Genomic DNA, 27,719 nt, shown 5'->3' with positions numbered 1-27,719 from the left:
GAAAAACTTTCAGTTTTTACATTTGTGGAAATCAAATGTAATAATGTATTTTAAAAACTTACAAAGATAAATCTGAAGGTATTGTGTGTAAGAGTAACTAAGAGGAACAAATATCTTTTACGTGTCAGTTTACCTTTAGATGTATATATTTTTTAATGGTAAAATGTGGTAAAGCTTGATATGAAACATATTTTAATAATTGTTAACTACATATGTGTAGAACTGTACATAGAACTGTAACATGGTTCCCCAGTTTTCTGTTAAATTATAATTGATCATTTTTATAGATTTTTCATGGCAATTACAATTACAAAGTCAATTACCGAAACTCAATTATAATTTCATTATGATTACGACAGCAACATATTTTTAAAATGACATTCACAATTATAATTATGCCATAATTATCATAAATTATCAATTACGCAATTACATATTTAATTGTAATCTGTTTCTTTGCAGCAGGCAGCAGTGACGACATCAACATCTATCACAGAGCTGGAGATGAGGTCATCATGTCCTGTAACAGTATGAATTCATCTGAAACATCATGTTCTAGCATTAAATGGTTTTACTACAGAGACAGATCTACTACTGATACCATTGTTAGTGATGGACAGATTAATAAAGATTCACCTCAAGCTGATAAACTGAGTCTGGGCCGTAGATGTTCTTTGACCATCACAAACATCTCCTCTGAGGACGCAGGACGTTACAAATGTTACTATGGGAAAACATATGAACGAAACACAGATGTGTATCTGAACATTTTAACACGTGAGTAACATGACATTATTGCAGCTGTTCCTAATATTTGTAATTGAAAACTTACAGTAATTGTAGCTGAACAATGTAATTGACTCCAACCCTGGTACTGACCACAAATATCACTGTTCATTTAATTATTTGCATACTTTCACATTTTCCTCAGTCTCAGCAAATCAAAGCACTGATCCAGTGGGAGGAGTCACACTGACGTGCTCTCTGTGGGGGTACACAGACAGCTATTGTGTAGAAGACAGCCTGAGATGGCTGGATGAGGAGAGAGATGAACTGAAGCAAGATGATGATGAAGTCTATTATAGTGGACAGATGAAATGTGTTTCTGATCTGATGATAACACGTCAGATTAACCACAGCAGAAGATACACCTGCCAGTTTGTTGAAAACAATGAAGTGAAGATTTCTGCTGACTACACACTTGTGTCTACAGGTAGGACGACCAATCAAATCTCACCTTTAACATGTAAACACTGTCTTTATATGTTCTTCATTGTTTTCAGCTCCAGTTGATTTAACGTCTGATTCGACTCCAAACAAGATCATCATCATCATCATCATCGTAGCCTCAGTCGGACTGTTGACCATCCTGGTCATAGTTGGTCTGACTGTTTTCATCAAATCCAGGAGGAAAACTGGAGCAGCAGAAGAAGGTGTGTGTGTGTGTGTGTGTGTGTGTGTGTGTGTGTGTGTGTGTGTGTGTGTGTGTGTGTGTGTGTGTGTGTGTTTTGTAGTTTTAGTTTCCCAGTGTTTTAAATGTGTGTTAAATACACAAAAGGTTTGACTTTATAAAGCTTATTTATAGCATCTGATTTTTCACAGTCAGAGAATCATAGGAGCAGGGTTGGGGTCATTTACAATTGTAATTGTGTAATTGATAAGTAATTACAATTATGCTTAATTTTAATTACTTATTGTCATAATTGTAATTAAATTGTAATTGAGTTTAGATAAATCACTTTGCCATGAAAATTCTATAAAAAAATATCAAATACAATTATAATTTAACGCAAAACTGGGGAACCATGTTACAGTTCTATGTACAGTTCTACACATATGTAGTTAACAATTATTAAAATATGTTTCATATCAAGCTTTACCACATTTTACCATTTAACAAAAATGTAAATCTAAGGATAAACTGACACATAAAAGTCTCAGACGCCCACACTAAAAATATTAAAAACTATATTTTCATTGATTATAAAACCTAACAAGGTAACCAATAGATATGAAATAAATGAGATGATAGATATTTCAGATGCTAACAGAAAGCTAACACAAGAGGAAGGTTAACTTTTATTAGGTTATTTATTTCAGACTCAGTAATTGTGATTAAATGTAATTGAAATTTAGTCATTGAGAACGTAATTGTAATTGACTTTGACGATAAAAAATAATTTTAATAAGTAACTGAAAATTGACCCCAACCCTGCATAGACGAATGTCTATGCACTTTAAATATCAGGAATTATCTGAATTCTGCTCTAATGATCCACAATTTGCTTCAGATTTTGTCTCATAACAATTCGAGGCTTGATCTGAGGAATTTTTGCTATTCAGACAATAACACGATGGTCAGTGATGTCATTCATGAGGAACATTTGTTAGTATCAGGTTAATAAAGGTAGATTTATCAGACATTTAAGGTTTGGTCTTGTAGAACCATTCACCACCTGAAACAGATTCAATGAATTACAAAAAGGTTTGAGGTCATCTCAGACTGTTTGTAACAGATTTAGATTTAAGTCTCCCATAGAGAGAACTTTATTTGACTTCATTGATTCATCATTGATGGTAAAGCATCACTGGTATCAATAGGGGGTCTATAACACCCATTAACAGTCAAATGAAGTGTTTTGGATTCTTCAAGGTCAAAAGCTAAAAATTCAAATTTCTTACTCACTGATTTGGACAAGAGCAGATTTACATGAAACTTACTTTGTCCTACAGACCAGTGTTTCTCAAATGGGGGTACACGATGGAACTAAAGGGGGTACTTGAGAGAGAGAGAGAAAGTGGAAAATGAACAAATAAAGTGTCAGTCTTGGTTCCACCCCAGGCGTGAGATGACCGGAAATGAATAAAACTATAGAAATAAATCTATTCAGAAGCCACTAAATCAGTGTTTTTCAACCTTGGGGTTGAGATTCCATGTGGGGTCACCTAATGTTTAAATGGGGTCACCTGAAATTTCTTTAAAATCAAAATATCCATCCATCCATTTTCAAACCCACTTGCTCCTGTCTCACAGGGTCATGGGGGTCTGCCGGTGCCAATATCCGGCTCTCATTGGGCGCTGGGCGGGGGTACACCCTGGACAGGGCGTCAGTCCATCACAGGGCAACACAGACAAACAACCACTCACTCTCATTCACTCCTATGGGCAATTTTTAGAGTCAAGTCATGTTTTTGGATTGTGGGAGGAAGCCGTAGTACCCGGAGGAAACCCACACAGCACGGGGAGAACATGCAAACTCCACACAGAAAGAACTCAGGTGTTCACCCCAGGGCTTGAACCCAGAATCTTCTTGCTGTGAGGCGGACGAGCTAACCACGAAGCCACGTGCGCTCTAAAATCTTAAACAACTGTATTTTTACACGTTTGCTTTGTGAAATATAAATCTAGTTAAGCTTAAATGCAGTAAAAAAAAAAAAAGAATAATTACTGTACCTGAGCTTAAACATGGTAAAAAAAACTAATTCTAGAAAAAAATGTTTTTTGGGGTAGCCAGAAATTCAAATCAAAATGTGGTCACAATCAAAAAAAGGTTGGAAATCACTGTATTTAATACTGATTATTTCCACTTATTTACAAAATGAGATTCTTTAAAATGTGTTATCACTCATTCATTTCATCATTATGTTCTATAGTTGTTTTTAAATAGTTTTCTAAGCACAATGACGTAGTCGGACAAAGGAATTAAGAGAAAAGTGGAACTTGAGCCAAAGAAGTTTGAGAACCACTGCTTTAGACACTGTAACCATCAATACCAACATCCTTATCCAAAATAGATTTGTTTCACCATGACTCTGGTATTAGAATTGCATCAGGATCAGGTGAAAGTTCCCATATGTGAACCATGTCCATGTTGGCAAATAGACTGTGTACATTTAAATGAATGAAACCAAGATCTGCCCTTGATTTAAAATCAACAAGGCTTTACAACTTTTCAGTGCCAGGATTGGGTTGAACATTTCTAGAGATCAGAAGCAACAAAACAATTAGACATTTCTGTTTAACACTAGAAGTCCCACAGAGGTGTCAAATGAACTTTTTACCTATAAAACCCAGAGAGGTGTCATTTGACCCAAAGAGAACACAAAAATTATTTATTTTTAATGACAGTGTGGTGTGAGAAATGTGCAAAAGAACAACTGTGATTTGTTTTCAATGGTTTTTATTTAGAAGAATCTCCTTCATCCTCTTATTGAGACTCGTGACATACTTGGCACTGCCACGGTATCTCTCTCCTACATTTGCCACATGTGTATTTGTGGCAATGAACACATCGCACAGTTGCGCGATTGCTCTTGCAGCAATGGTTGATCTGACACTTAGCCCTTTTCCCAGGGCCAGGTGTAGGCGGTTGTTGTTGGCGCAGTTGCTCTTTGAGTGCCTTCTTTTCACTCACATGAGAGTTAGCCAACTCTCTTGCTAGCTGAACCAGGAAGTCCACCCGTCTCTCCTGCACCCCGGTGCATGCTTGATAAAGCAGATGTGCATTGAGTGCCGCCATGTCGATCATGTTGTAGAACACGGCGACTGGCCATCGCCGTGTTCCTGTGCGCACACTGTACTCCCGCACCATCTGGTCCATCACATCCACTCCGCACTTTGTGGTGTTGTATTGGGTGATGGTGTTTGGCTTCCTTTTGATGGTTTCCTCAGTCTCAACCACGCTGTGCATGCTGCTGAGAATGTAGACGGTCTTTTTTCGTTTGGGCGCATACACCGTCAGCGTGGCACCAGTGGTGGAAAACACCTAAAAAAGAAGAAATTGTTGTTATTATAGCGGTTTTAAACACAATGACACACTCAGAGGTGTTGATGGAATAAAAAAGACCAACAACATACCTGAGTGGTGAATTCCTTGCGGTCCATCTTTCTAGTTGACTGAGGAATTTCCCGGCGAATCTTGTTGACTGTCCCGAGGATGGTGGTTTTCCGGCTGAGCAGTCGTCGTGCAAGTGTCAGTGATGTAAAGAAATTGTCCGTGGTGACCGTCCTGCCTTTGTCCATAAATGGTTCCATCAGCTTCATCACCACACTCTCAGAAAGTCTCTCCTCACTGGGACGACTGGGGTCCTTTCCAAGATATGGGAGGACATTGCAGATGTACTTTGTTTTCAAATCACAAGCCACCCAAAACTTTATGCCAAATTTGTCGGGTTTTGTTGCAATGTACTGCAGGAAACAGCAGCGAGTCTTCGATGGGAAAAGCTGTTCATCAATTGTGATGTGTCGACCAGGGTTGTAGCATGTGATGCAGTTAGTAACAAACGATCCCCACACATCCGAAATTGCAGCAAACTTATCTGTCTGCACTCGCTCACTGCGCGTAAACATGTCATCAAATCGTAGGTGACGCATGATGTCTTGGAAACGGTTTCGTGACATAATTCCAGTGATAAGTGGGTTTCCCAGGCATGCTGACCAGCTGTCACGCAGAGATGGAACCTTGGTCACCCCCCTCAAAATAATAACAGAAATAAATGCCATTAGTTCATGGAGGATCATGAACCAGTCCGTCTGCTCCGTTTGCCGTGCATGCTGAATAGTCCATTCTTGAATGGGACGGAGCATGCCAACAGTAATGAAACAGAGGAAGCTCTGAAGGCGACTCCTGATTCTTCTTCTGGCCTTTGCTGTTGGCTCTCCATCTGCAGCGTACGGTTCCATTGGAGTGAAACGGAGAATTGTACCCACATGTTCTTCATGCCACACTGTGCCCTCTTTCGCCGTCTCTGTGGGCTCACTCTCCAACCGAGCTCTCTTTTCCAGATGAGGAGCAGTCGCGTCATCTGCAATGTGAACAAATTCAAATTATTCTTTTCTTCGGTTTGAAATAAAAATAAAGTCAGGAAATGAAAATAGGATGTTTGGGAAATCTAACCTGAAGACAGCTCAGAGTCCGAATCCGAATTTGGCTGAAGGTTTATGTCCTCCCCATCTGAGTCACAAGGGTTTGCATTGTTCAGGATCAATTCCAACGCTTCTTGAGTGGTAAACCTTCTCTGCATTTTGAGTAGAATAAGTGTGGAGTGTCAGCAGGTGGAAGCAGCCAGCTATTTATTCCCCACAGCACAAAAGGCTGCATGACAACATGGTATTCCAGTGGTGTCCAATTCCGGTCCTCGAGGGCCACTAATCAGCACACCTTATTCAAATGATCATCCAGCTCTGCAGAAGCCTGATAATCATTTGAATCAGGTGTGTTGGAAGAGGTGACTCTGTTTCTTTCAATGTTTGTAGTCTGTGTTTGTTCTCCCCCAGCATCAAGCAGAACGAGTTAATAAACGGGGCATTGTGACTTTAGCTTCCAGGGCACTTCCCCCTAACATTCCAGACTTCCATTGTTAGAGTCAGGCTCTCCCCCCTGCTGATTTCTCAGGTGATTCATTTACAAATGAATAGATGCAAATTGTAGCCATCAGAGTCGTCAGTTTGGTCCTAGAGTTCATTTGACCCTGCTCTGGGACTTCTGGGGGGATATAGAAATCCCTGGGACTTCTAGTGTTAAGCTCTTGATACCATTTAATAGAGGTTTCTCTATTTCTGAATGAGTCTACTTCAGTTTCAAACTAGTCTTTTAAAAAAAAGATGTTCATCAATTAGACAAAATCCTCTGTGAGTTAATCTATCTCCCAATGAGGACAGTTTTGAGTGAGGATTAAATTAGGAGATAATTTGCAATCCTCATGCAGGTGGATGAATGTCTAGCAATCATAGAAGAGACAGATGATGATGTCACATATACACAGAATTTAGTAAACTCTGAAATGTAAAATCAGTTAATTAAACCTTGTTAGTATTCATCTGTATTATGATTATATGTTCTATTATTGAACTGCTTCTTTTCATGTTTTAAAGATTTGAGCTGAGCTAGAAAAGTAACTTTCCACTTCCTGTCGCTGACGGTTGTGACAATAAAAACTCTTTGCATCGCTGAGTGGTTGAGATAATAATCTGTATTATTGGTTTGTTACAGACGCCCCAAAGCGAGCTCGTGTTCCTGTGAGTATATTTAAACACTCCCCACTTCTCACAAACTGTTGCAGCTATTTTTTACATCACCATGCAGATAAACTTAGTGTGTTTGACAGGCCTGAGCTAAAGACATTTAAACTGCTGATACAATAAATCCTGCTGAGGAAGTGATTTGTTCTTTTGTTTGACCTCAGGATGGGGAGGAGAACACCGTCAGCTACAGAAGCCAAAACCAAGAGGCCTTGCCCAGCTCAGAGGTAAGTGACTCCCTACGTCAAACCATTGCTCCCACTTTAGCAGAGTCGCTAAAGCACAAGAAACCAAACTGGGTTTGAATTCACAACAACTAGACACGCACACATCATCATTCAGTGATGTGTGATCAGAGGTGGCAAAAGTACTAGTCGTCAATACTCAAGTAAAAGTTTAGATACTTGATTAAAAAACGACTCTGGTAAAAGTAAAAATATTGAAGTTGCTCCCTTACTTGAGTAAAGGTAAAAAAGTACATGCTATTAAATGTACATAGGTAAAAAGTAAAACTAATGTCCCTTCAATAATAAGACAGGGTTTTTAAACCAGCAAATTTCATATCTTTTATCTGGAGAATGTAGCACTCATAAGAAATACAGATACCAGAACAACTACTTAAGGACAGTAGCAAAGTATTTGTTACTTATCACCTCATCAATACTACCCATCCAAGGAAGAACCAAGCCATGGACTTATTAACATATAAACATTGACATACATACAGATTTAAAGGCAGAACCACCTGTAGTTGACATTTTAACCCTCGCTGTGCTGTGTCTGTGTCATATGTCTGTGGTCCATACACAGAACATCCAAAGGTTTTTTTTCTCTGCCAAATCACACCATTTGCTAGTCAGCATGTCAGCATTATTTACAGACACCGAAGAATTATTAAGCACTTAAACCAGTCAGAAGTACGCTCTGCTCCCCCTCCCCCCAGTGCACGGACACACAGTCACATTTATAGACACATCGTGTGTATCCCCGTCTGTCTCTGTGTGTGAATGAACGTGCATTTACTTCTCGCTGCTCTGTGTGTGTGTGTGTGTGTGGGGGGGGCTGTGTCTTGTGTGTAGTAGTTGAGAAGACGATGCTCTGTCACTGGCAGCTCTAACCGGCTGCCTGAGTGGGCGTGTCTTACTGCTCCAAGAGAAACGCCCATAATCAAGACATTTTAGTTCAGGGTTTAGTTACTCTTTAAATATACACATTCACCTCAAAACTCCACCATTGTCTCCTTTAGGTCAGAGAACCAGAGGAAGGTGAAGAAGAAGTGACTTGTGCAACGGTCAAAGAGTGAAGAAGAACGTGTGAATGTGAAGGCAACACTTCACCTACTGTCAGTGCCAATACTGCTTTTCTAGAACGAGTACAACTACTTATGAAATAAACAGTTTGGATTGTTTTGTTCTTTAGTTTCCAGCAGACATGGGAAACCAGTGGCTCTTAGTGTTTTACATTAAACATCATTTTATTATTGTTTTCTCTGGTACTAGAACATGTTTTAACTTCTTTTTACTTTATAATTGTAAGCCATGATGCCAGTTATTCACAGTTGTATGCTTTGTCTTCTTTTCTTAAATATTCTCATATAATTCAATAAAAACACTTTAAAATAGACTTTTCTGTGCAAAATATTGTCACATTATTTAGGGTTTGGCCTAAACTCTGACATTATGATAACTTTAACAGGTCATCAAGTAAAACCCTCTAGAAACAATGAATAAAATACATCCCTGTTTATTTGAATGAGTTAGCTTAACCAGAAATTCAATAATAGTCTCCATTTTGTAATAAAACTATTACATTTGGTTCAAATTTAGCCAAATTCTTTCCAAAAACATATAATGTTGATTGAACCATCCAGAGTTTTTAACATGGCACTATATGTATACTGTATTTTTCAAAGAAAAGATAAACATAAATGTTAATTAAATTTGATTAAAATGAGGCCCTAATTAAAGTTGCTCTGTGCTAAATTTTCAATGGGGAAAATTGGAGAACAGATTTAAAATTTACATTGTTTTATATAACTTTTATAAAATTGAGGGGTTTTTTTGTAATATAAATTTTGTTTGCAAGAATATAACTTTTAGCAATACATTTACCATACACATTATATTTAAGTTGAGCTTCAGATCAAGGGTTTTGACCACTATATTATATAAACAAATGACACAAACTGTGATATGTGTGGGGTGCTGATTGTAAAGTTGCACATAGTTTAATACACATTATTTTTTCGCAACATTGAGCAACAAATTATGTTCAAAAAAGGTATGTGAATTTTTTTCACATTAATTTTGACCAGATTTACAGCAGTATTTGTGAAATTTGTTGCATTTACTTTTCTTGTAAAAATATAACGTCAATGTTAAATCTAAATCTAATTGTTAAATACTAAAACTAAATCTAAATGTTAAATCTGATCTGAGTTTTTATTTTGGTACTTCTGGTGAAATTGCATATTAGCTATTGTAATTTTTTAGATTTAACATTTTGATTTAGAGTTAACATTTATTATTTAGATTGACCATTTAGATTGAGATGTAATATTTAGATTTCAATGTAACATTTCGATTTAACATTTAAGTTTAGATTTAACATATACATTTAACATATAGTTTTAAATGTAACAATTAGATTTAGATTTCACATTTACATTTAAATTTAACATATAGTTTTAAATGTAACATTTAGATTTAACATTGATGTTATATATTTATGATAAAAAAATTTTTTTACAAGTTTTTCTGTAAATCTGGTCAAAAGTAACATTAAAAATTGACATACTTTTTTTTTTTAACGTGGTTTGTTGTGAAAAGTTGCTGTTTTAGGTTTATTAAACCATGAATCAAGTTTTATTGTTAAATATAAATCAACATTAAGGTTTTGTAAAGGGATTTTTTTTTTAAATGTTTTTGTAAAACAGGTAAACACTGTCTGGGATCAACATGTATGTTTTGATACTAAGTCATAATTATAAGATTGTATCTCATAATTATGACTTAGTAGCACATAATTTTAACTCAGTATATTATAATTATGACTTAGTTCTCATAATTGTGACTTAAGATTGTGTTATTATTATTATTATTATTATTATTATTATATTATTTGTTTTTTCCTGAATAGATTTTTTTTTTTTTTTTAAATCTAATTTTATTTTTCCTAGTTTTTTGTTTCATTTTACTGGCAGGAATGGGCTTCCATATATTACTAATGACATAGATAATCAGACAGTTTTTATAAAGGGAATCAAAACCATTGACATTATATACGTAGACGCCTCATGACGTCGCCGCCATATTGGAAAGGTCTCCTCACTCTACGCTAGCACTAGAGAACAACTATGCTGGTGTTTTGTACAGTTTTTAATTTCAATAATCGGTGCAGTATTCAAACCAGATCCTGTGGGATTAACTTTAACAAGTAAGATTGAACAATACTTTTAGTTTATTTACATTTTATAATATTATGTCATTTTAACTGATAGTATTTACGTGTATAAGAGCAGAAACTGGTTCTCTCTCTCTCTCTCACACACACACACACACACACACACACACACACACACACACACACACACACACACACACACATTATGAAGGTTTCCCAGTGATCCAGGCTTGAGGAGACAATGTGAAGTTGTTTTAAGACGGGAGGGTTTAGTTTCTACTAAATCATCAGTGATCTGTAGTCAACACTTCAAACCTGATCATTTTGACAGGACGGTTCAACTTCTCATGTCATCTCCAAAGAGTAGGTGTCATTTTATTCTCCACGCTAAGAAATGTCAATGATTCATATGGAAAACAACGGATTAAAACACAATAAACATTGACAATCAAAAACCAAACATCAAATAAAAAACAAAATAAATCGGAATTTACTCAAAACATAAATTTCTAATGATTTTTAAATAGCAAGGTTTCAACCTTTTAAATAGTTCGATGGAAACATGTAATTATTGAGAATTAAAATCCTTATTTAAAACGTAGAATGACTTTTGTTAAGGTGTTTGAGCTTAAAGGAGTCCTTTATGTGTGAACATGAACGACACTTATATCAGGTCTGATCATCAACGTCCTCTCTGAGGATACACTTTATTCTCTGAACACATGTTAAACACTATACAGTACGAGAGCGCCCTCAAGGGGAGAACATGTGTTATAACACTCAACTTTTACAATACAGTCACATAGAGAGTAAGATATATACAATCTTAACAACTTTATTATTATTATTATTATTATTATTATTATTATTATTATTATTATTATTATTATTATTATTATTATTATAATAATAATATTATTCTTGTTGTCTGTGGGCCTAAAGTATTTCCAAAATCTATACGGAATTATTTATTAGTTTTTAGCTTATTTTTATTATCATTATTTTTTTTTAACAATTATTATGAATTGAATTCAATACCTGAAAACTCTAATTATTAAGTAAGAATTCATACCTTATTTTGATATAAAATATTTTATTATTGTTGTTTTACATAAAAACATACAGAATAATTAATATTTAAAACAATGACATCGTCTCAATGATACATATTATTTTCTTTGATGTCTGCAGTGGAGCGCACATACTCCACACAACAATGTCAGGAAGTTTACTTTGTCCCAAAACAACAAGTATGTGAAGTCGGCGCTTGTGCACTCTGCAAGTCTGTTATTCAAGTCTGTTCCCATGAGTCTGTACCCAGGAGTTCACAACTAATAATAATAATAATAATAATAATAATAAAAATAATAATATATATATATATATATATATATATATATATATATATATATATATATATATATATATATATATATATATATATATATATTTGTTTTCAAAGTGAACTGACATGTGTTTTATTTGTTTATTGGATTAGGTTAGGGTCATAATCTCAGTACAGAGGTAAACTCAGTACGTGACACCAGCCACAGATATCATAAGGTGTGACTAATGGCTGCTTAAATGTGATTTTGAAACATCCAGGTTACCCTTAAAATTAGCAGCATTTCACAAACAAGCGCTTAACTATGAGAAACTGCTTTTCTCTCACAATTTTACCTCCATAACTCAGTGTTGTAGAATAATCGAGCTGTGACTGTTAACAAGAAATCTCTGTTTAAAAGTGATTGGTAGAAAAATGGCGTTTGTTTTCTATATGACGTGTTTCACCCTGATGGTCTCTTTTTATCATATGAGGCTTTCATTATCAAGTATAATGTACAGATTTCTCTTAATGGCTACAACAAGGTCTGTAATGCAGTTCCCATTCCTTTTCTCAGACTCATTCAGAACATTATGCTTGCTTATCATAACCTCACCGCCTACTTTAACTATTGATCAAGTTATTCTTGTTGATAAAACATAGAACAACTAAATTGTTTCCCAAATTTCAATAAACAAATGTTTTGTCATTTTAATAGAAATATTAGACATGACCTAGAAAACTCATTTAAACACAAACCTTTTTCTTTTTACTAATCTTACCCTATTGCCCCAAAAGTTAAAGAAACACATTTTAAAATTATTTCTGGCTTATAACCTGTTAATGATTTTGTGCATAAAAGGTTCAATTTTGACACTGAACCCTGCACTCATCCTCCACAGAAACAATTGAACATTTATTTTTTAGTTATGTAAAGACTAATGTTTTTGAACTGACATTCACAGCTGACTGTCTCTAAAAATCAATGTACCACCTTTTCTTCTAAAGACATCATTTATTTCATGGACAATTTGGACTCACGTATCTCTGATGTTATAAATGTTATTTTAATAAATATTTTATTCATACTTGTAAATGCAAAGACTACTCCTGTGTGTAATGTGTTTATTATTTGGTTCACTACCTACTTCAAGTCTCTTAAATTAATCAAACATACCAAAAAAGCATCCAAAATGTATAAAGAAATTAAAATGTCCTTGTTCTTTTAAGATGCCATTGCCTTGTATGTGCCCTTTTCCTTTTGTCTATTAAGCATATATACATTTTCTTTCTTTCTTTATTGTTTATTTTTTGTTTACTTCTCCAGCAAGTGCCAGAGTGTATTATTGTACCCTGATTTAAAATGTATATGTATTGTATGTATTGTTTGTAAAAATAAAAATAAAAAATAAAAAAAGTGTTGCAAAAGTATGGGAGGCCGTTTAGGACAAAACTTCTTCCAGAGCATGTTTCTACTGCTCTATATTCCATTGGCAGCAGGCTTTAAAAAATGTCAACTTTAAACAGCAACATTTATTTTGAAGAATTTACAGCTATAGTTTTTAAACCAGTGAATAAAACCCATAACATCACTTTTTGTCTGATTCAGTCTGTGTTTCATTAACTGTAAATCCTAGGTTCCCAAAGTGGGGTACAGGTACCCCCAGGGGTACGCAAACTGTCATGGGGGGGTACATGAATAAAAATAAAAATTAGAAACAAGAATATAAATAGAGCAGCAGTCAGGAGCCTCCATGCATTGGCACAAATGACACATTAGCCGATGTCAGACGACCCTCTAGTGGTGACAGTGAACAATCTCAGCAAAAATGTTTTAATTATTATTAATATGTTATTCTCAACAGGATAGGTCAAATTCAGAGACAGATGTCACTGTAAGGCTACATTGTATGTGACATTACATCAGTGGTTCCCAACCTTTTTTGTGTTGTGACTCCATTTTATTATCATTTTTTTCTTTCTCCAATTAGCGTTTGATAATGTTTGTTGTTGCCAGGATTAGTGCTCAAAGTGACAAGATGCACCAGCTCAGATATCCTTATACCGTTTATGCTATTTTTATACTTATTTCATTTCAACTAGATTTTTATTTATACTGTCGTCTAAGATTGTTTTGTATATGGTGTTATAATTTGGAAAAAAAAATAAAGATAAAAAAATCTTAAAAACGCATATTTAATCAGTATTTTTCTATTATAATAAATTATTAGACATTTTAGAGGACCCCATTTGAATTCCAGGCGACCCCACATGGGGTCATGACCCCATGGTTAAAAAACATAATGGAATGCAGTGTTTTTCAAGTGTGCAGTGGTGGGGGGTACATGGATTCAGGTTAAATGTCTGAAGGGGTACGGGACTGTGAACAGTTTGGGGAAACACTGTAAATGACAAACCATCATAGGAGTCTGTTGTTGACTAGGGGTGAGTATTGGCAAGGATGTTGCAATACGATACGATATTATCACGATATTCTACCCAGTTAATATCAAAATTAAACGTAGAGATGAAAAATCAAGTTGCTGTATATGTTCATCAGTAGATATTGATCAGTCAGAGGATGAATTGAGTCAAAACTATTTGCTTCAAAATCTCCTTTTTATTATTTATTATTAGTGTTTTTACACATTTTCACTGAAAAAAAGAAAATACAGTGTTACACACTGACATCATAACATAAAGTGCAACAAGTTTCTTTTCACTAAAACTACTGTGTAGAAGTCTCAAAGTAACCATGACAACATAATGACGGCATTGTAACAACTGTAAGTGAGAACATTAATGATAAATCACCCTGAGTTACTGATAATGCACAAAAATAAGAACAAATAATTTCTCCTATTGTATCAGTTTAAACACTGATCTGAACAGATTATATGAAAATAAAATGTCTGTGAATACATAAATATTGCAGGTATTACACACTGCCATCATAAAATCAAGTAACCATTGCAACAAATTGAAAGCATTGTAACCACTGAAATATTGCACAAATACACAAAAATATTAATTAAATAAATAAATAAATCTATTTAAAATCAGCACCCAAAAAAATCTCAATATACTGTGAAATCATTTTTTTTTCACACCCCTATTGTTGACCAGTAGTTTAACTAGATCCACTCAGCATGGAATAAATAAAAAACAGGGTTTTACATGTATTGTAATGGTAGAAAACAACCTGAACTGGAGTGGGTACAGAAAGAATGAACACAATTATCTCACTAACAATGTGATTTTATTACCAATAAAGCAAGCTGTGGTTTCTGTAGGGGGTCAATGAACTAATGTAACTAAAAGACTCACGACCCAACAGTATTCAGGTCAAATATCTGATGAAACGGTTCATATGAGTTCACTTTAACTTTATTCTATACAAAAATACAAAGACTGTTTTTCTTTCTTCAACGATTTACTTTAGGAACGCCACGTCTGGGATCTTTCCCGCCGTCTGAAACAGAAACAGTTGCTACTTTAGACATCAGCACATTTAAACCATGACGTGGATTGTTTAGAGTCGTGTCACCTTTAACTGAGTGAAGATTTGTGCTGCTTTGTTCAAGTCCCACTCGTTATCCTGCAGACACCTGCAACACACAGACAGTGTTTACCAGTGAGCTGTGACATTCATCCCAGTCTGGTAGACGGCATTAGGAGAGGACACCTACTTCAGGGACCATTCCAGCTTCATGCCTGACTTCAGGGAGAAGGTGCTGAGCATCTCCTGCTGTGGGGCAGTGAGGGTGGGCACTGGGCTGGAGGAAGGGGTCGGGGCAGGCGCCACAAAAGCTCTGCTGATCTGCTCCGTTGTAGCCATTCTGATGAAGAGCTGGTCGTTGATGATGCACAAACTGTTCAAGTATGAACGAGGACCACAGGGTTCAAAGGTTAGAGACTTTCTATGGTGTTAATATTACAGTGTTATAGGGCCACACCAAACATATTGTTACCTACATATGTGTAGAACTGTACATATAGAACTGTAACATGGTTTATCAGTTTAGCATTAAACTATAATTGACAATTTTGATAGAATTTTCATGGCAATTACAATTAAATAGTCAATTATCTGAACTCAATTACAATATAATCATGATTATGACAGCAAGAGATCTTTTAAAATTACAATTATAATTATGGCATAATTGTAATTATCAAATAAGCAATTACAATTATAATTGACCCCAACCCTGATTATATTGTGCTACAATACAAACAGATGTTGGTTTGATATATTTGTTAAAAGTTGTTTGTTATAATTATCATTATTATTATAATTATTGATATGAGAAATAAATATGGTAAATTGGAATATTTTGAGATTATATTATTTAATATTTATTACTGCACAAAAGTACTGAAAAGTGGTATCGTTGAGTACCGATACTGATTTACGAGTACCAAGTATCGGTTTAAATGTGAAAGGTGCCCATCCCTAGTAATCTCTACAATAACAATGGTTGTTGTGTAAAAGCATTATGGTTTATCATTTTCTTTTATGGACAAATAAACATACATTAGGTAAATATAGGAATACACAGAAAACACACGTGGTGAAACAGTATTTACTGACATGAAATTGAACATGCAACCGTTTGTTCATTCCAGTCATACTAGTGGAGGCAAGCATTATCTGAAGCTACAGCTGCCAATCAGCACTTTGGTTTTAAGTGTGTAACCTACCCAGAATTCACTGCTGGAACTGTGATGAAAACTCTGGAGAAGGCCCTTGTAGATTCTTTAGATTTATCATCTACAACAACTGAAAAACCACAAAAAACCCAGGAAAGCGTTAGTGAGCAACAGATGAGTTGCAGTGGATCTTCTTAAAACCATGACGACTAAGATACTGACCTTCTTTGAAGACTCCGCCCACTGTGAATGACAGCAGCGTATTCTGTGAAAACAAAGCAGTTTGGCTGAGTGTGAACAACACAAATGATGTAACTCAGTGTGTGGCAGATCAGACGTGAACTCACTGTGTAGGCGTTTACGTCCACGGTGAAAGAGGTGATGTCATGCTGAGTTTTTGGCAGCTCGTTGAGGAGCGCCACCACATTCAGCCGTTTGTGCTTTAGCAGATGGAAACGCATCGCTAGGGCAGGTGAAAACAAGACAAACATCAGGTGGGCTCCATCATTACTAGGGTTGGGTATCAGTTACTACTCGCTACTTTTTCAACGCTTCTGGTGCTAAATCATTACTTTAAACTAACTTCAAAATCTCAAAATGCCCTTTTATTTCCAGAGCCAAATTTAACACATTTAACTAAACAAATAAACTATTATTAGATCAAATTCACATCAGGGTTTCCCACACATTCATTTATTTATGGAGGATAATGTCATGCACCTTCTTTTAGGCCATGTTTTGTGCATGTGCTACGGTTAAAAATGAGGCCATTGATCAATGATCTGAGCAGCGGCACCGACGTCATGTGTATCAAGTAATGTGTGACACCAAAATCTTTGTTCTTATTGGACCCGGTTACTAGCGTTTCCATGGGAACTGGTCCCACACTTGTTCCAGGTTTCGGTACCCAACCCTAATCATTACAAGTCATACGTTCACTTCAGGAGAACTTACTGGAGTCTTTGGTCCTCTTCAGGTTTCTACTGTCTTTGAAATATTCTCTCAGACCGCTCCTGAAAAACAAAGCCAGAACAAAAAAATCAGCACCACTCAAAGAAAACGTAGCCATTTAATCAAAGTTATACACCTGTGTGTATGTGTGTGTGTGTGTGTGTGTGTGTGTGAGTCCTTACCTTGATGGATTCTGGACGTTGTACGGTGTTGTTAGTGATAATAATGCCTCATCATGGTAGGCCCCCAGCAGTGACTGTCTGTCTCCAGAGTCGTACACACTGTAGTACCTGTGAAACAAACAAAACACACTCTGCATATCAACACCAATCACTGATGTCATTTCCTACTTATTGTTAGAAACGCTGTGAAGCGACATAGAGAAAAGTGTTAGAAACTCACTGTTGCAAAAAGCGCTGAATGTAGACTTTAGCGTCATCAGAGCCAAAGCAGCTTCCCTGTGTGATCACATGGTCAACATTTAGCAGGAGAAATGAGACGTTCATTACAGAAAAGGCTTGAATCTAAAAATATAGTGGCTTCTATATTCTTGTACTTTGACAAGTGACGTTTTGAACACAACAGACACAGACAATTCAGCATCACACTGACTAACCTTGCAAGGTGGGAGAGTGGTGGGTGTTTCCACATCAAAGCCAATGTGTGGGGGGAGGTCATTTCCATCCTGATGAGGGACAATACACAGTTTAGTACAAGTTGGAAAACATCAGTTCATTTGGTGATTATCTGGTGTTATTTGAAACACGACTGACACTGGCCATAACATTATCCTTAAAAACCACTGGACCAAAACACAAACTAAACTCAAGGTACCAGAACAAAGCCAATCTGTGACCTCTGAACTAATCTGGTTGGTCCAAGTGGATAAAAAAAACTCAAACTAAATGAACCAGTAATAATAAATATATAGTGACTGGTACATCATACTCAGGTCTGAAGCTGTGGAACTCATTATCCACAGAATTTAAAACCATATCTGAGTTTAAAATGTTCACTTCTAGGGTTTAGTCTTGGCTGAAAACAAACCAAAGTAAATAACACTGAGTCTGTGTGAATGTATGTGGGATCGTGTGTGTATGTGTGTGATTGTAAAAAGTTTTATACAAATGTTGTATTAATGTATTTTATTATTGTAAATTGTGTAAAAAGGCCCAATCAGGGACATGAGCTGTGAATTAGCATTAGCTAGAAGCTCTTTATGCGTCACATCAGCTGTAAACCTTTATTGTAATTATGTTGATTGCATCGTCTCTGAAAAATAAATAAATAAATATTTGGGGGAAACAAAACTACTTAATTATTTGAAGATTTTACATCTTGTAAACAAGTACAATATACTGTACTTATAGCTGCTAGATATGATCTTTTTATTTTTTAAATCAGATAAAGACATACTGTAGACCTTAGATTAATATATGTTAGATCACTCTAAATGTAAAAGGTTGAAATTGTTGCTTGGAAGTTGATTTCATTCTTATCAGGATTTCTTGCGTTCTTCCCACAGGCAAGGAAGACAGTGGTGGTTTGACTCCATTTATGTTCTGGTTTGTCCCCGTGACATCACATCACTACGTGAGGCAATCAATTTCAGCTGGATATATAGAACTTTCTGTGTAAGCCCCAAAATACACTTCTACCACTGTTTTGCCACAACGTTCAGTCTGTGAAAACACCAGAATTGTGTTGAGAAGTCTATTTGACAGAGTTTTTAGGGACAAATGAGAAATCATGATAAGAATTAAGAACACCTCTATCCTTCCATCTATGGGACTCCACATCCCACAATGCAATGCACAAAACTCAGAACAAACTTTCAAGCTGCAATTTCCTTTCTATTATTTTGTCGTGCAATTGATCTTTGAGTCATAGATCTATGGAGGCCTACACCATGTCTTTTATCTGATAGATAATTATTGTTCCCAGCAGCTTTAACACAACTGATAATTGACAAAAGGACGTTAAACACTAAGGTCCTCTAGTATCAAAACTATGCTGGTAGAAATGAAGACTGAGTGACCATAAACTGCTGATGAATGAATGAGTGAGTAGACCTACCAACTTCAGAAGCTGGGGAAACTTCTGGCACACAGCACTGGTATGGAAACAAAATTGAAAAGCAGAGAAATTAGTATGAGAATTCATCTTCCTCATTGTTGAATATACGCTAACATACATGACCATGTCCCACGTTCACCTGAATGCCCACCCTGGAGTGTACTTACCAGCAGGTATACTCACCCTCTGCCCCATTTTGGTGATACACACAGATTTGACGTAGCAAAGCAACATATACACAAACACGGTCTACCAGTTTGAGCTGAAAACTGCCAAACAAACGGTTTTTTCTAAAGAGAGAAGTGATGCGCTACTGGGAGAGGTGGTTACCACCAGTCTGGTCTTAACTCCTCCCCACTCTGGTGAAGATGCAGGGCAACCAACGAGTCACTGTCACTCAAAAACAAAACAGAGTCTTGGTGAAAAAAATATCAAGTACATTTTAAGTGCATTGTTAGACCCTGTGATTTAACACAGCCATACACAAAGCACTTTTCTCAATTTGGACATTGTTGGGTTTTCCTTTGTTTACAAGTTCTCCATCAACTGAGGGAAAATTCAGTTATTCATTAGGAACAAAAACACACAACAGCAGGTTTGACACACGTTGGTTGCATGCTGTGGGAAACTCAGACATAAGACGTTGGATTAGTAGAAACTGCCTTCGTTAAAGAAATCATCAAAACATCAATTTTGGATCAAGAAAACTGACCTGACGTATGAAGATGGGTCTTTGAAAAGGTCACAGAGAGGGTTTCTGACCAGCCACAGCTCCACCAGTTTCAGCCCCTTCAACTTGTCCAGCTCATGTTCGCTTTTCAGCTGAGGAACAAACAGGAAGCCGGTAGGCGTCAACACATGAACCTTCAACACTACTACACAAACATGACAATGAAAGCCTTGGAGCGGCCAGTCTCACGTCGTTGTGTGAAAGGTTCAGGGCCTTCAGATGAGGCACTTTGGTCACAAGCTCGCTGAGTTCATCCAGTCTCTGGATGCAGTTGTGACTGAGATTCAAGCTTGTCAACTGCAAAGAAAACATTGATTTCATTAGGTCTCGACTTCACTTTGATGATCTAACTTTTAAAGTATCCACAGTATATGAAGATACACAGATTGTTGCTGATTGTCGTACGACCGTTACCTGAGGAATGTTTTCTTCAATGATCTTAATGACGGCCTCCATGTTTGTTTTCCTGTTTAAAACCACTTTAATATCCAGGGAGACCAAGTCTGTTTCAAAGTAAACATAAAAGTTTCAACATTCACGTCCACTTATGAAAGAATCCACAAGGTAATATTTCATCATGAACAACACAATTCAGAAGATTTAAAACATTTTAAGAAAAAAAAAAAAATAATAATAATACATTATGAAACCAACTGTAATCAATGAATAATAATTCTAACCACAAAAATGTAAACTGTATATAAAAGTATCACCTGGTGCTTCCAGCCTGTTAACCCAGTAACACATGCCATTTAGATTGTGTTTTAAAAAACAGTGATTGATAAATATTTCCACTATATAAAACAACACATCCCCAATAAAAGGTGTTTTCTTTGAGATGTCAAAGGAAGTGGCCAACATTGTGAATAATCTAATGCCAAAAGAGGTGGTGTGGTTACCTGGGTCTGTGTGAATACTGGTCAGATCCAAAGCTTGCTGTGAGCCATCAAAACGTTTTGACATGCATTGCTAGAAAAGAGAAGAAAAAACATCTTTAAAACAGTTCAAAAACATTCTTTTAAATCAGGGATGCTCATAGTTAACTATTTAACCATTAACAGACAACAACTTTGACCAATTAATGCTAACATACTACTTTCTGCAAGTCCTAAAAAACAAGATGTACTATTGTATGTACTATTTTGTATGGATGTTAACATTTGGCTATGGTATTATTATTTAAAATAACTCAAAATGTCCAGTAAATTCCTATACATAATTCCCATGAAAAGTTTCTATTTTAGAATATTCCCAATCTTAAATTCCTTTGAACATTTACTGGAAATCTTCCACCTCTTTGCAACCCTAATTGTGTCACACCAAATTTAACACATTTAACTAAACAAATAAACTATTAGTAGATCAAATTCACATCAGGGTGAAATTCACTCCCAGGTATTTGAACTCCTCCACAATGTCCACACTGACCCCCTGGATGATTTGTTATCACTGACCTTCAGATGCTCCAATTCTTCAACCTTCAGATTAGGGAAGAGGAAGTTGGGGGGATCACTGCGCTTGATGTGTAGCGCCACCTTGAGGAACATCAGTCAAGAAAAAAAACATCACAAACTAATGAGTGAAAACAGTAATGTAGAGCCTGTGAGAACATTTAGCAAACAATTCACTAAATGCAAAGAATACATTTATCAGTAAACATTGTTCACTGTGAGATGCACTGGACAAACACTGAGACCCAGTTGGTGGTTTTGACTGTAGTTTTCTAAGAAATCCTTGGTCATTTTTAAGTATTCAGAAACATTTGTAATTGGTGTTTTCAAACTGAAGATCCTGAAGCTCAGTTTTCAAGCCATTTGCATGAAAAAAGTAATAAAAAAACATTTCTCATAAAGGCAGGTGTACGTGAGCTCAAGGCTGATAACAGATAACACAAAGTTCTCATAGAAGTGAGTTTGTGTTTCCAGTTGTCACCACAAACGTACCTTATAGCCATCACAGTCTGTGACCTTGCGAGAACACTTGCGCAGGGCACTGGCAGTAGTGAAATCATCAACGTAGAAATGAACGTTATTGTGGTCGTCATGATACTAGTAAATAGAAAAAATGCAATTAAAACATAGCATTTAGGTGATTGTTAGAGATATAAAAAGTATTAGTGATTATCACAAGTAAATAAAATAAAGGAAAAAGTGTTCAAACTCACTGTAATAATCAACGTATACAAAGGATGATAAATACAATGATAAAGCAAAGGCATTTCCTCCATACATCTCAAGTGATAAACAACATCTTTTTTATCTCAATCACTTATTAGTAAATGATCAAATCCTGCCAACACTCACCTGAATAGGAGTGTAAGGGATGGAGCAGATGTCCTGTAGAGCTGGCACTAACCACTTCTTGTCATACTTTTTGCCGTGAGGAATCTGTTGACAAGGCAAACAAATGGGGATCCTGTTAGACCAATCACAAAGCAGATTAACCAGATGTGAGTGTGAGTGTGAGCTTACACACCGTGATTTTGAACCAGCCTGTTCGGCTTCTAGTTCCTCCTCTGAAAGCTCCTCTCCCTCCTCCTCTGCCACCTCCACCTTTGCCTTGTCGCCAATCTCTGTCCATACGACCGTCTCCTTTGCAAAATTCTCTCCCATAAGGATTGCTGAACAAGACAAAATAATACTAATGATGATGATTTCTGTACAAGAGCAAAAGGCAAGTGACCAAACAGTTCTAAGGATTGTGGGTTTTCATGGAAAGTCTTTTCTGGTTGTAATGAGCCTTCTGTCATCTGCTGCTATCTGGTCTCTGAAGAATACTGCACAGTTATATCTAATTCTAATCCAATTTGAATTAGGTTCATTTAACCTAAGTTGATCAAAACGTAATCATTAAACCTGATCAGATTCAGTAAACCATTGATGCCTGAGAGGAAATATAGTGACATTAATGCTGTTCTCATACATATTTATATGACCTCTAAATAATTAAAAAGGAGCACTCAGAATAATCCATGTCACTACAACTTATATCTACCTTTTATTGTATCTTATTTTATTTTTGACATACATTTTTGTTTATTATGAGTTTTTTTATTTACCAGTATTTATTTTGTTTCCTCACATCAGTTAAAAACTAATATTTTCTTTAAGAAATGATAAAAATTTCTAAAAAAAACTACATTTCAAAAATGTATTTTATATAGCCCTACTTATCCACAGACATATTTGAGACACACACACCTTGCTTTATAAATAGATGCTGTAGTAAGAAACAACATTGTGACAATTAAATGTCTGGGTTAAAACATGTGGGACCATCTCCAACTGTGAACCAAAATTTGAAAAAGCACGTCTTATTCACATTGGCTCGAGCGCTGCACAGCTATTAATTGTAATTAATTATATTACTAAGCTACTTTTTCATTTACAATGTATGAATTGAATGTTGTTTCAGGAATACCATGCCATTCTTAGAAAGACAACATTTAATGAAAGTCAACACTTACTATCTTGGCTGAGAACTGCTGTCCTGAGAGCTGTCACTCATGGTAACATCTCGATCAATGACAAGCCTGGACAAGAGTCCAGGTCCTCCAAATCCACCATGGTGGTTCCCCCGCTGCCGGTCTCTGCGGAACGACGACCCCTTGTAGGGGCCTCGGTGTTTGCGAACATGTAGGGGTGCAATTCTGTGATTGTCCTCTGTAAAAGAAAATCCACATCATTAACCTATAATTTTAGTGAGTTTAGTACACATGCATAGCCATAAATGCAATGTTACTAATAATGACAAAATTAATTCTTTCAGTTTTTGGTCTTAGTTTTTTTTCATTTTTGGTTTTGGCCAAGAATTGTCCTATAGCACGGTGCATCTCTATGCTTTGTCTTGGATTGTACAATGTGCAGTAAAATGTATTTTTGTACCAGCATTCAGTTGCCATAAAAAATACTAAAATTATAAATTTACGGTATAATTATATAATGAAATATTTTAATAAATGAATTGAATAAGCAAATTTAGTCAGTGAAATTAAATTAATCCGTGTGGTTAAATGTTGGTATATGTAGGGCTTAACTAACAACCAAAGATAAAGCAAATGTGTAATGTGCATAAACAGGTATTTTAATGTGAACCTTTTGACATTTGGAGACCAGGTGTAGTGGACATCAGGTCTGGTTCTGTTCACTCTGACAGTGTTTTTGGGGTTTTGTTTATAGATCGGGCCCTATTGTCCCCACAAAAATAAAATGAGCTTAAACCCCACAAACTAGAACAACTGTTACCCTGTGCTTTGTCTCAGAGCTCAGTGCACAAACCAAGCTATCCGCCTTCATAACTAATGCTGAGATATTACAGAACCTAAAAGGATCCATAGATTGCAGGTACAGTGTAGTTTGGCACATGGTTTACATGTATTTAGACAATATACCAGCTGTGTACAGTGACTCCATGACACTATTCCCAGCTCTGCTGACCTCCCTCCTCATTTTGAAGTCAAATTCCTCTAAAGGAAATCAGCAGATGTTTAATATTAAAGCTGAGCTCCACAGAAGTCTCTTACCGTTGAAATACGCCATGTTCCTGTGACCGTCTTGTTTTTAAAAAAACAAAAAGTCGGTCGAACAGTCCGTGGAAAAACAAGTTCTTAATTCGAACACAAAGTATAAAATCCAAGAGAAAGACTAACACACACACTGCCTCAATGTATGTGATAGAAAAACACACAGATGGCTGCGATATACAGCTGAAACGTTAGCATGTAACGACTTCTGCTATAACGATGAGAGCGATGTGCTACTTCCTGTTTACATAAGTCAACTGTCAGTGCCCAATCCTAACAACGCATGCGCAAATACACGTCACTTCCTGATATGCTTGGACGTGATATTTGAATGTAAACAGACCATACGATGTTTTTTTTTTAAATTTAAATAGTACACAATTAAATATGTGACTGTTTTTTGTTATATATATATATAAAATAGAAAAATTAAAAATTAAAATATATAAATATTTTTACAGTTCACATGTAAATATACGAATGTTTTGTTGTGTTTTTAAATGTTAATTTTAAAAAAAAAAGACAAATAGGAACAAAAACAGATTAAACACAATACACAACATTGATAATCAAAAACCAAACATCAAATAAAAAACAAACTAAATCAGAATTTACTCAAAACAAAAATATCGAATGATTTTAAAGAGCAAGATTTCAACCTTTTAAATAGTACAATGGAAGCATGCAATTATTGAGAATTAAAAAACTTTTTTCAAAATGGAGAATTACTTTTAAATTATTTTTATTATCATTATTATACGATGGAGCATTGTAGTCAGTAAAAAAAAAAATCCGTTTTCCGAATTAATATTATTTTTTAATCCGTTTTGCGAATTCAATTTTTTTTAAAATCCATTTTCCGAATTAATATTTTTTTAAATCCCTTTTCCGAATTAATATTTTTTTTTAATCCGTTTTCCGAATTAATATATTTTTTAGAATCTGTTTTCCGAAATAATTTTTTTTAAAAATCCATTTTCCGAAATAATTTTTTTTTTAAATCCGTTTTCTGAAGAAATATTTTTTTTAAAATCCGTTTTCCGAATTAATATATATATGTATATTTTTAAATCCGTTTCCTGAAATAATATTTTTTTTAAATCGGTTTTCCAAATTAATATTTTTTTTTTTAAATCCGTTTACCGAAATAATGTTTTTTTTAAATCTGTTTTCCGAATTAATTAATTTTTCCTGTGGGGATTATCTCGAAATTTTTTATTTATTTTTTTTAAACACAGAGACTGGTTCCGGGTCAGAGTTCATCACAATGGCGTCATCCACAGCGCTGAATATTCATCCATTCATTGATTTTTACTTTTCGAGTTAGAATATAAAGATATTAAAGATTTGCAGTTGGCACAACTTTAACATTAGTGACGGACAGGTAAAGAGGATACTTTAGTTCAAGAGGACACAGTCGTCGTAAAGCATACTCGGAGCTTGGAGTCCTGGTTGAATTCATTAGCAACAACTACAATACGACGGGCAACTTCACATATACCGGTGGATAATAATATTATTAATGATGCATACTTCCTGAGTGTTTGTGGAGCAGCTCAGAGACTAAACAGCTGTTCTGTGTGATCATGGTCCAGTGCAGTGGGGGCTTTGTCTTCTCCAGGATGGATGGAGTCTTCTCCAGGGTCTGTCATTCTGCCACCAGAGTCCAGCTCTGTGTCCACCACAGATCAGCCCTCTTTACCAGTCTGTACAAACATGAACCCCCCCCACCCACCCAACAACCACAGCATGGAAGGTCCAGTTGACAGAATGTTATATGTGTCACTCACATGTACAACACAAAACAATGTTTGACTGTTTGACCTACATAAAGATATTACATTAAAAAAGAAGAAAAACACTCATTTTCTAATGCTTTCATGTCTTATTTTCTCTACTTGAAGCACGTTATTCATACATACTGTATATCTGTGTAGTGTCAAATGTGGTGATCAATCAATTCAACAATGTTGGCCCCAAATGAACTGAAGCAAAGCAGATGAGAAAGTGTTTCATTTCTATTAACAACAGGCTGAGAGGAAACTTTGGTCCATGTGTAACACAGCAGTGATGGTTACAGCATTCATCCTCTGCTTCAGTGGATCAATCACATCTGAAATGAAAAAACAATAAAGCCACACATTTAATTTTCTTTTTCTTTTCTTTCTAGAATTATCTTTTGATAATGTTTGTTGTTGTGAGGATTAGGGCACAATGTGACAAGATGTGCCAGGTCAGATATTTTTATACTGCGTTTTATTTTATGTAGACTAAATTTGTTAAAGTGAAAGCATAGAATACAGTTATTTAAGTTTGTTTTGTGTGTGGTTTTATGATTTGAAAAATTATAATTAAAACATTTTAAAAAATACATTTTCATCAGTTTTTTTTTTTTTTTTAATCATAAATTATTATACATTTCAGAGGACTCCATTTTAATTCTAGGTGACTCCACATGGGTTCACGACCCCAAGGTTAAAAAACGCTGCATTACATTATAGTGTGCAGGAGTAGGGGGTACATGGCCTCAGGTTAAATGTTTGAAGGGGTACGGACTGTGAAAAGTTTGGGAACCACTGCACTAGAACAATTGTTTACAGGAATTTAGTGAACAAAGCTGAGTGCTTTTTAACTGTAAATAATATGTATGTAAACACTATTTAAACTATAAATGAATAATTACGTGTCTGGTCATTTAAAAAAACATTCATTCGGAAAAAGGTTTTTTTTTTTTACTGACTACAATGCTCCATTGTATTATTATTATCAATATTATTAATAATATTATTCTTGTTGTTTGTGGGCCTAAAGTATTTTCAAAATCTATAAGGAATTATTCTTTATTTTTGTTAACATTATTTTTCTTTTTTAACAATTATTATGAATTGTATTCAATACCCAAAAAATCTAATTATTAAGTAAGAATTCAAATACCTTATTTTGATATAAAATATGTTATTATTGTTGTTATACATAAAAACATACATTAAATCTTCATAAAATCTGGTCAGAAATTTTTTATTTATCACCAAATGTTTTG

General features: G+C 35.4%; 1 protein-coding gene and 1 long non-coding RNA gene across 2 annotated transcripts; one reads left to right on the top strand and one right to left on the bottom strand.

Annotated features, from left to right (window-relative positions):
• Nucleotides 1-1,289: 1,289 nt before the first annotated feature.
• Nucleotides 1,290-8,304, top strand: LOC114461103 (uncharacterized). The gene is made up of 4 exons (XR_003673802.1): nt 1,290-1,433; nt 6,993-7,018; nt 7,186-7,248; nt 8,268-8,304. It is a non-coding gene; the product is annotated as an uncharacterized LOC114461103 (long non-coding RNA).
• A 6,685-nt stretch (nt 8,305-14,989) lies between these two features.
• On the bottom strand, nt 14,990-26,358 carry LOC114461098 (nuclear RNA export factor 1-like). Its single transcript, XM_028442938.1, has 21 exons — nt 26,213-26,358; nt 23,624-23,819; nt 22,633-22,777; nt 22,461-22,544; nt 22,101-22,205; nt 21,612-21,692; nt 21,057-21,126; nt 20,572-20,660; nt 20,347-20,454; nt 20,140-20,249; nt 19,428-19,464; nt 17,968-18,036; nt 17,754-17,809; nt 17,534-17,641; nt 17,355-17,413; nt 16,748-16,863; nt 16,623-16,665; nt 16,452-16,530; nt 15,437-15,619; nt 15,295-15,355; nt 14,990-15,219 (listed from the first exon to the last, which is right to left on the bottom strand). The coding sequence occupies exons 1-21, from the start codon at nt 26,265-26,267 to the stop codon at nt 15,181-15,183; spliced, it is 1,893 nt and encodes a 630-aa protein (XP_028298739.1). The 5' UTR covers nt 26,268-26,358; the 3' UTR covers nt 14,990-15,180.
• Between the last annotated feature and the right edge of the window lie 1,361 nt (nt 26,359-27,719).

Source organism: Gouania willdenowi, unplaced genomic scaffold (assembly GCF_900634775.1).
Source record: "Gouania willdenowi unplaced genomic scaffold, fGouWil2.1 scaffold_93_arrow_ctg1, whole genome shotgun sequence".
Classification (NCBI taxonomy): Eukaryota; Metazoa; Chordata; class Actinopteri; order Blenniiformes; family Gobiesocidae; genus Gouania; species Gouania willdenowi.
This window is presented reverse-complemented; position numbering and strand designations above follow the sequence as displayed.